This window comes from Emydura macquarii, unplaced genomic scaffold (assembly GCF_026122565.2).
Source record: "Emydura macquarii macquarii isolate MOO-44397 ecotype Brisbane River unplaced genomic scaffold, CSIRO-AGI_Emac_v2 contig_1027, whole genome shotgun sequence".
Lineage (NCBI taxonomy): Eukaryota > Metazoa > Chordata > Testudines > Chelidae > Emydura > Emydura macquarii.
Genome location: NW_027131164.1, coordinates 17321420 through 17330640, shown reverse-complemented (window position 1 = coordinate 17330640; position 9221 = coordinate 17321420). Strand labels below are relative to the sequence as shown.

At 43.3% G+C, this 9221-nt stretch overlaps 2 protein-coding genes across 3 annotated transcripts in view; both read right to left on the bottom strand.

The window, feature by feature from the left end:
• Nucleotides 1-216: 216 nt before the first annotated feature.
• ADI1 (acireductone dioxygenase 1) lies at nt 217-8187 on the bottom strand. Of its 2 annotated transcripts, none has more exons than XM_067544829.1 (4): nt 8030-8187; nt 3637-3756; nt 1798-1977; nt 217-739 (listed from the first exon to the last, which is right to left on the bottom strand). In XM_067544829.1, the coding sequence occupies exons 1-4, from the start codon at nt 8168-8170 to the stop codon at nt 617-619; spliced, it is 564 nt and encodes a 187-aa protein (XP_067400930.1). In that variant the 5' UTR covers nt 8171-8187; the 3' UTR covers nt 217-616. The 2 variants fall into 2 exon arrangements, with proteins under 2 accessions (XP_067400930.1, XP_067400931.1); XM_067544830.1 differs by lacking the exon at nt 8030-8187 and adding an exon at nt 7597-7823.
• Nucleotides 3700-9221, bottom strand: part of RNASEH1 (ribonuclease H1) — a 41445-nt gene continuing 35923 nt past the window's right edge. The window contains exon 9 of the transcript XR_010919059.1: nt 3700-3756. The gene's annotated coding sequence lies outside the window, so the exon portion shown is untranslated. The remainder of the gene's footprint in view (nt 3757-9221) is intronic.

Below are 9221 nucleotides of genomic sequence, written 5' to 3'. Positions count from 1 at the left end.
ACAAAGTGACTAAGGATCTCAAAACACTGGACTAAGGTGGGTAACTCTACTTATCTCCATTTTACAAATGGGGAAATTAAGGCAGAGTTAATGATTTGTCAATGTTAAAAAGCAAGTCAGTGACAGACCTAGGAACAAAACACAGTTAACACAGTTACAGAAACATTATTGTCCAATGGGTTCTTAGTGAAAGGACGTGAAAATAGCTAAAAGACATTTCAAGGCAGAAAATAATTTTATTAAAATGTTATAGAAGTAAATCACTGCAATTCAGTACAACAAAGTCACAGCCATTCGTACCAGGGCAGAGCTAGGTAAGCTGCATATGAAAGTCCTGATTATGTGAATTAATCTTCTACAGATTCTTTGAGAGAATGCAGCAGGTTTTTAATTAAATACAGTCATCTTAAGTAATTTGATAACATCATTTCAGAATACGATGGACATTAAGTGCTGTCCGCTACTCCTCATTCACCCTCCCAAAATTAGAATCAGAGAAGCACATTTGGACAGGGGAAAGAACACCTCCTACAGTGAGTGATATTGACGTACAAGATTCCCAATTTACATTCTGCTCAGGCTTGAGGACGTTCCATGCATTAGACTTCAGAGAGTATTACTGTGCCACTTGTGCCAAAAACTGCATGTACTGTCCTCGAGCGGGAAAGTGATCAGCTGGCCGGTTATATGCTGTCCAGACTGGTTCTCCAACAAACAGCCTCATTGCCTTCACATAGTTCTGTAGAAGGAAAAGGAAATTGCAAATAGTATCACAGCTCCTTTTGGAGGGATCTGAATTACAGTTAACAATTCCTGTTGAGGTTTATGATCATTTGCACTTCTGGAGCATCTTTCAAAGCATCTCAAGATGCTTTAAGAGCTTCAACACCCTGTGAATTCCATCACTATTTTGCTTCAGTGATCCTAGCAACATGGCCATTGTAGTATTAACTGTATCTAACACTGATATACTGTTTTACACACTTCAGTGGATCCTCAATACCCCTGTAGGGCAGATAAGGTATTATCTCATTTCATAGATGGGGAAAATCCATTACCTTGATCGAGTCACTCAAGTTTTTTCTATACTGGGACACAGGCCTTGGTGTAGCTGTACCAGGGCAGACCTCTAAATACAGACATGTAATGCTGGGGTTTGCACCAAGTGAGTATATCCTTGTCTACACTTGGGAGTCAGCTCCAGGGCAGCTACACTGATTGCTGATTCAAGGTTATTCCCACAGGCACACAAAGCTTTAGGGCTGTATTACATCATATAACCCCTCTCAGCAGGTCAGAGAGCAAGTCAATGGCAGAGCTGGGAATTAATCTAGGATTCCTGACTGCCTGCTGTGGCTCTACCCACTCTCTACTGGTGAGTTTAGTGTTCATGAAAGATACAGAAGTAGTACAGAGCAGAGGCAATTCAAGTTTCCCTATGGAGCTCTGCCCTCAGCCTGGAGGAATCTGTCTCCATGCCTCAGCCAACTGTGGTGGCAGTTTGTGTGACAGACAGCTGTAGAAACTGGACTCAGACCATACACTGATTACACACAAGATACAAAATGGGTCTAAGATAGCAATGACTTGCAGTCACTACTGATTAGCGGCATATAAACTGGCATCTTAGAGGTGAAAGCTCAGAGTCTGTAAATTATTTTGTATCCCTCATTTTCCTGGTTTAATGAACTGCAGATCTTAAATAGCGTATTTAGTCACCAATATGCAATATACCTTTGTACACTTGTCTGTCAATACATACACCTAGGAATGTAACATGTAAAGCAATATACAAACATTTTCATCCAGTGTAAATCGGTGATATATGCCAGCAGGAAGAGTTATCATGTCTCCCTTTTCCATGAAAATCCGGATCCACTTGTCATCTTTGTCTCGAACATCAAAGTAGCCACTTCCTTCAAGGATGTAGCGAATTTCATCATCCAAATGCAAATGTTCTTCATAAAATATTTTTATCTAGGGTAGGAAGGAGGGGATGTTACATTTCTTTTTAAGTTTGTTGAACAAAGAAATATATCTAAGTACAATGGCACATGAAGATATTCCCCCAACGTCTGGGAGACACTTTACAAAGGAGTCCAGAAAGATAAAAAAAGTCTGAACAATGCACTTCTAGACTATGTTAACTGCACATGAAGTCTGGTCTATGCTTGGTAGGATAATATTAATCTATAGTTGTACATTTATTTGGGATGAATATGATAGAGCTGAAGTCTCCTGTCACTTTATATTGATAAGTCAAATGCAACTCTTCTGTACTCAACTGCCTACTGTATCTAATCATCTACATGAGACCAATAAAAGTAATTATTTGCCAACCAGGTTGGCCAGTGCATAGTGCTTCATACTGCCAATAAAGCCAGAGTCCCAGATCCAAGACCTTGCTTCCTAACCAGCAGAGACAATGTTCTCTTAGCCTTTGGGAGGTGAAGGATATTTTGTAGGGACTCTTTCAGACAATGTAGGCACAATAATGACAGGCTCTGAAGGAGTCCCATGAGGACTTGTCAGGAGGGGAGGGGAACTATTGCAATGCCACGGGTAGCAAAGGAAGTGATAAATAGTTGTTGTTCCTCAAGGCTTCAAGATGGATATGGAGAAACCCCACCATCAGCACCGAACTCCTGAATTACGGTATCATTCACATTCAGTTGGAGAGGCACACCTGTACACTTAACTGGTGAGGAAGGAGTTTCATTATAAAATGCTTAACTGGGAACTTGACATTGTTCCTACTGATCTGTTCTGAAGCAGCCAGGACATTAGTTCCCCAAATTAAAACATTTCTTAGTTGGGGAACTGCACAAATCCCACATAATCCTCAAGTGTTTAGTACATTACAGACTTTAAAAAAAAATTAACGGGAGAAAAAAGAACTAATTACAAACTAATACATTTTGCAGGCCAATCCCCAAAGTGCATGTAGCTGTAGGCATGTTTCAACTTTCAAAACTGTCAGCTGAGTATGCTCACAAATGCCCACCATCAAAATGAATTTAGCAGAAGTTCCAACTCCCTCCAATGGTGAGTATGTTAAAATATTCTTAGCCCTTAAAATCAATCACCTTGACAACCGGGCCAAGAGAAGGAACAGTGGCTTCCTTTTTCTGAGAACACTGAGAAATTATGTATGACACTACTGAAAGATCTGTTATTGTTGATTAAAACTACCACCATGACCTAGGGCAGCAGTGACCAAGCTAAGGTCTTGCATCTCTGAAGTTAACCAGGCAAAGATTTTGCGAAAGACCTAACTGGCAAAGGCCTGACCTTAGTTTGGATGATAATCTAATAGTGTTTGCAGGGCTCCATTTGCAGCTGTGCAGCCGCAACATGACAAATCAGAGCCACTCTTATTAATGGAAATCATTCTAAAAGGCAACAGAGGTAAGATACTAAAGGGAAAGCAACTACAGAAAAAACAAAACCCTCTCCTGTTTTAAAAATGGAATCCACACTGCCATTTGAAAAGCTGAACACGGAAGAATGTGATTTTTAAAAATGGGGAAAAATCCATTGTTCAAAGAGCAGGATCTGAGTGTGCACTTCAAAAGCTGGTGCACACTCTAGTGGCAGAATTCAGAACTTCCCAGTTCCAAACCAGGGCAGCTTTACCTTGTCTTGATAATTTGGCAGCTTATCTTTATGTATCGTTATTATATCCATCCAACAATAGTTTCTCTCTTTCCGAATCCTTGATAGCTCTGGGTCAGTCTCATAGTTGTCAGCATCCAACTGTGTGATTTTTTTGGCAGAGGGGGGGAGAAGAGGGAGGGAAGGAGGAATTAAAAACAAACATCCATGAGAGCGAGACAGGATACCAACACAACTACTTCCAAGACCAAAAAGCACAGCCAGTTAATGTGTAAATAACATTTCAAGTAACATACTCGTTAATAACAAGTGCAGCAAGGTTATTTATTTGTTATTGTATAGTGTAAAGGGAGAAAAAGGATTATAAAAAAGCTAGCCTTTCAGAGCCAGTGTGGGTGTCCCAGCGGGATGCACCAGGGAAGCTGCGCCTGTGAAGTCTGCTTCTCATTCCAGAGCCAGAATCCCAGTGTTAGAGCAAATCGTATCTTGTCCTCCCTCACAAAGAAAACAACTGGGAGTCCCTCATGACTAATCAGTAAGATTGCCATTGTCCCTGCACAGTTTCTGAAGTTTGTTCCTCCTGGTAACTTCAGTCTCATTGTTTGTAGTTACTCCACAATCACTCTCCCACCAGGCAGCCTGCCAACCATGGCAAGGCACGCTTCCAAAACAAATTAGCCTGGCTAGGGGAAGCAGCAGCATGACAGCAAAAGAAATAAATAAATAAAATAGCATTCAGTTCAAAGTTAGCAACAACCATTGGGAGAGAGGGGCTTCATCAATTATTTTAAAACTTCATTAAATTGCTCTGGTTACAGATTAAGTTTCTTTTCTCAGTATCTATTATCGTTCCACCTTCCTGGATGTGGGAATCATTTTAATAACTCAAATTAAATAGATTATTTGAGGTTCAACATTCTCAGTTCTAATACTTTTTTTTGGTGAGAATTAACAATATGCTCAGATACTTGTTACTGATATGTCTACACTTTATGCAATAAATACCATGCTATAAAGAGTCTCTTATATCAGGTTTATAAGAGTCTCTTATAAGGACTACTTGAACCCAACATAAGACTGGGAGACAGGAATTAATGAATTCTCTTTGTGTATCCATAAGGGATACATTTTTCAATACAAGACTGTCTGGCTTGTAGCCTAGGTGCCAGAATTGCTCAATTATGCAGTTCTTCCATCTGACCACAAAATGACACTTGTTCCATAAATGCAGCCCAGCAGTTATAGAGCACCACCAATGTACATGTGCTTCACTTTAGGAATTCCTTTGAATTAGCCTGTGGGAAGGAGAAATCATGATTACCTGCTCAAATACCTAAAGGTAGAATTACATCATATTTTTGTTTATTTGTCTTTACTAACCTCACCCATTATCCCTCATCCAAAAATCACTTTTCTACAGCAGGTTTGTAATATGCTTTGCATTTATACAAAATCTGTTACCTGCTCCCATTTCACTGTCTGACAATCTAAAAATCAGACAAAGCACCAGATTCAAGAAAGCATTTGGAAAAAAGAAGAAAAAAATGTATGATCAGAGAAGCATATACACACACCTGACTTCCTTTGAGAGTCAAGGGCAGTGAAGAAAAATCAAAAGAGGAAGTTGTTCCTAGACCTTAGCACTTATCCTACTAATTTAGGCGTAATGGACCCAATTCTCTATACCATGTCCCTCATATACAATCTGTTCCACAAAGCACTTAAGTGTGTGCTCAAGTTCACTGAAGTCAACTCAATTTAAGCACATGCTTAAGTGCTTTGCTGTATCAGGGCTACAGTCACGCACCTATATAAACTAGTGTAAAATGCTACTCATTATTTACACCTATGTCAAATGCAAATGCAAATGCAAACACAAGATGCAGAACAGTTGAGAATCAGACCTGATATGCATGACCTTGCATCACAAAGAAATTTTGTGGTTGGGGAAAGACGGTACACATAGTACAAGGATTTTCATTTTAGGTCTTGTGAACGTTAGTTTCAGAACTGTAGCAGCTACCAGCATAATTTAAACATTGCTGTCAGCAAACTATAGTTCCCCTGACCAATGTGGAAAGGAATTCCCATTCCCCTCCAAGAAGCTGGAGTGCCAAGTATACAGCCCATAGGCTAGATCCAGCCTCCTTGATGCATTTATGTGGCTTACATGATCATTCAGATTTACTTTACAAATAAACTAACAAACCTGTAGTTTCTAGCTCTCACAGCTATGAAGAGATGACTTTCCAAACATGATTCTAGTGTCTGCAGATAGCCTGAAACAAAGACTCCCAGTGCACAAATCCAAGGCTTAAAACATTTAGCCCTTCCACAACGTAAAACTAAATCTTGTTTGACCAGTGGACTCCCCTCTATGCTAGCTATAGAAGGGTAGATTGAGGAGTGGGGAGAGTGATTTTCAAACCTGCATAAGGAACTTAAGTCCCATTTTGAAATGTGACAGACCTTGTCTACACTGCAGACACTATGGCAGCACAATTACTGCACTGCAACTGCTGTGCTGCTCTAGTGCCAAAGCATAGACACTTTCCACATTGAAGGAAGGCGTTTTTCCATTGCTGTAGTTCATTCATCTCTTTGAGAGGCAGTAGTTAGGTCAAGGAAAGAATTCTGTCAACTTCGCCATGTCTACATCAACCTAACTTCTGTACTCAGGAGTGTAAATTTTTCACAGCTCTGAGTGACATAGCAAGGTCCCATCTAATTTTCCAGTGTAAGCGAATGGTCAGGATCCTAAGACCTAGTTTACATAGAGTTTTTGTACGACTATAGCTATGTTGGTTAGGGTGCAAATTTTTAGTGATAGTTATACCAATACAACCCGATGCAAATGCAAGTTGCATCTGTAAAAATGAGGTTATACCAGTAGAGTTGTTCCCTTTCCTCTGTGGGGATAAATATGAGGACATTTATACCAATATAACACCACCCACTTTTGCATTTAAATAAGACCTCAGTCTCAATGAAAGTCAATTTTTAAAAGTGGGGACTTAAGAGGCTACGCCACTTAAACACTTTTTGTCCCATGTACATTAAACCCTACACTAGGATGGAATTCATGTGATACCACCTTTACATTAGAACATGTTCACCCAGTTCTGATTCCCGCAGAGATCTTAAGTTTTCACTTCCACTTAAAAAAAACAAATCACGATTTTTAAACTACAAGGCCAAGACACCGACACTCCTTAGGCACCACCTGCACTGAGATTCGATTAGCACTTTATTAGCACCTTTCTACCAAGAACCATGTCCCGGCCCAGACAAGCCTTTTGGACCATCGGATACATTTGGATTTCCTTTGTCACTGATAGGTCCATGAAGATGGGTCTCCCCTAGCTCCAATATTAACAGGCAAAGCGAGCCATGTGGGTGTGCAACTCCGTGTTAAGGCAGTGCATGGCATTCCAGGAACAGGCAAGAGGAGCATCAGTCAGCTGTGGTTGCCCTCGCTGTGACACAGGCTCTTAGCAAATGCAGGGGCTTTAAGTGCAGAGAGTTAATTTAAGAGGCAAAGGGTAAGTGATTCAGGCAGAGAGGAGAGGTGGGTCTCACCCTGGGAGGGGGCTCTGGTAACAGCAGCAAAGCAGCACTCACGCGCACACCAAAACCCGGAGAGGGTCCCCAATTCCCGCTCCACCTTGGCTGTTGCTGCAGGCCGGTTTGGGAGCAGGGACCGGGCGGCGGCACCGCAGGGCTGCCTGCTGCAGCCGGGGTGCTTGGAGCCGCGCCGAACTCCGTCCTCGCACGCGCTAGGCCCGGGGGGGAGGGGAGAGGCCGCACTGCGCAAGCGGCTGCAGCAGCCGGTCGGGCTGCAGACTGCGGGCCCTGGCGGGGCGGGCTCCCTCCCGCGGGCCCTGGCTGAGTGGATGGGCTGAGTGGGCTACAGGCACCGCCCCCCCACGCACCCTCCGGCGCCGCGCCGCGGCGGCTGCAGCCGCCAGCCTCGCTGCCTACTTTCCAGTGGAAGACCCCAAGCTGGCGCAGCTGCTCCAGGCTGACCGGCCGGTGGGGCTCCAGCCGGTGCGGGGCCCTCTGGTCCTCTACGGACTCGTCCATGTACCACGCTTCCACCATTCCTGACCCGACCCGCGGCGGCTGTTGCTGAGCGAGCCAGGGCTGCCCGGCCACCCCCACAGCGCGCCGGCCCGGCGCTAAGCCAGCCAATCGGGTCCGCCCGGCTCAGCCACGCTCCCTCTGCACAGCCGGGCCGGGCCGGGCTGCAGCCCATAGGCACCGGCAGAGCAAGAGCGCGTGACCCGCCTCGCGCCCTGCTCAGCGCCCCGGCAGCAAAGGGGGCCCGTGGCTTCCCTCCCCCCCCCCCAGTGTGCACGAGGAGGCTAAGCTCTCCGAGCAAAGTGGGCCCACAGCCTGTGCAGAAACAGGCTACCTGGTTAATAACAGCTTCCCGAGGGCTGCAGTGGGTTGCCTGGAAGAGGAAATCCAGCAGCTGCCTTGAAACACTTGGCAGTAACATTACAATATCCCAGTACCCCCAGGTTAGTTCACCCATGCTGCAAGATAACGCCATTTAATGCGCTGTGTGGGAGGCTGAACGAGGCTTAGTTTGGAAGCAGGTTTTGCTGGAAAACCTCAATTTCACTGTACAGACGCAGGGGAGAAAAACATTTTAGTGTACAGATAGGCAGAGTACGGAAAATGCTGCTCCAGACCTTAAGAGTTTGATTTAAGGATTTTTACATCGTGTATTTTGATATGTGACATTGACAACTTTCATTTTAATGGTTATAAAGCTCTAACTTTTTGAATCTCAGTATAAACTCATTCCCTCCCCCCATAATTTCCCACAACTGTGCACTTTTAAATCAATTAAAATATTTTTAAAATGCTTTAAAAGACCCATTGATATTATCTGTCGCATGATTAAAAAAAATAAATCAAATTCTGCCAAGCATCATTACGCTGTAGCATGGCTGTTTGGCACGGGCAGGAGCATCAGACTTCTGACATGTTGGTTTTTTGCTAGAATGGACAGGACAATGCTATTCTAAAATAACATTAAGGGACCGTGTTACAGCCGACGTCAAGATCTAGCAACTTAAAAAGGATTAGAATGCAAATTCCTGTGACTGCTACAGAACAGTTAACCTTAGAGAGAGGACAGGAGTTGGACTGAATGTTATACAAAGAATTATGTTTAAACACAATTGTGAAACATGGTTGTGGCCTAGTTACATTAAATAATCTTTTTTTTTTTTTTCGCTTCTGCGGACAGAAAAGAAAAATATGCTGTGGTGCCATGATTTAACCCTGAACCATAGTCGTCATATGGCCATCCAACATTTTGACAGATAAACAGAAATACAATGAAGTCAGTCAGTCAATGATGGTTGGCAGCAGTGTGGGAGAAAACCTGTGGTTTTCAGTGGAGGCAAAAAACCTAGCTGGCTTCAAAACTGAGCTTGATAAATTTATGGATGGGACAGCCTAGTTTGGCAATTGCCTGATCTTTGACTACTGGTGGTAGATATGCCAATGGCCAGTGAAGGGATGTTAGATGGGGTGGGTTCTGAGTTATTACAGAGAATTCTTTCTTGGGTGTCTGGCTGGTGAGTCTTTAA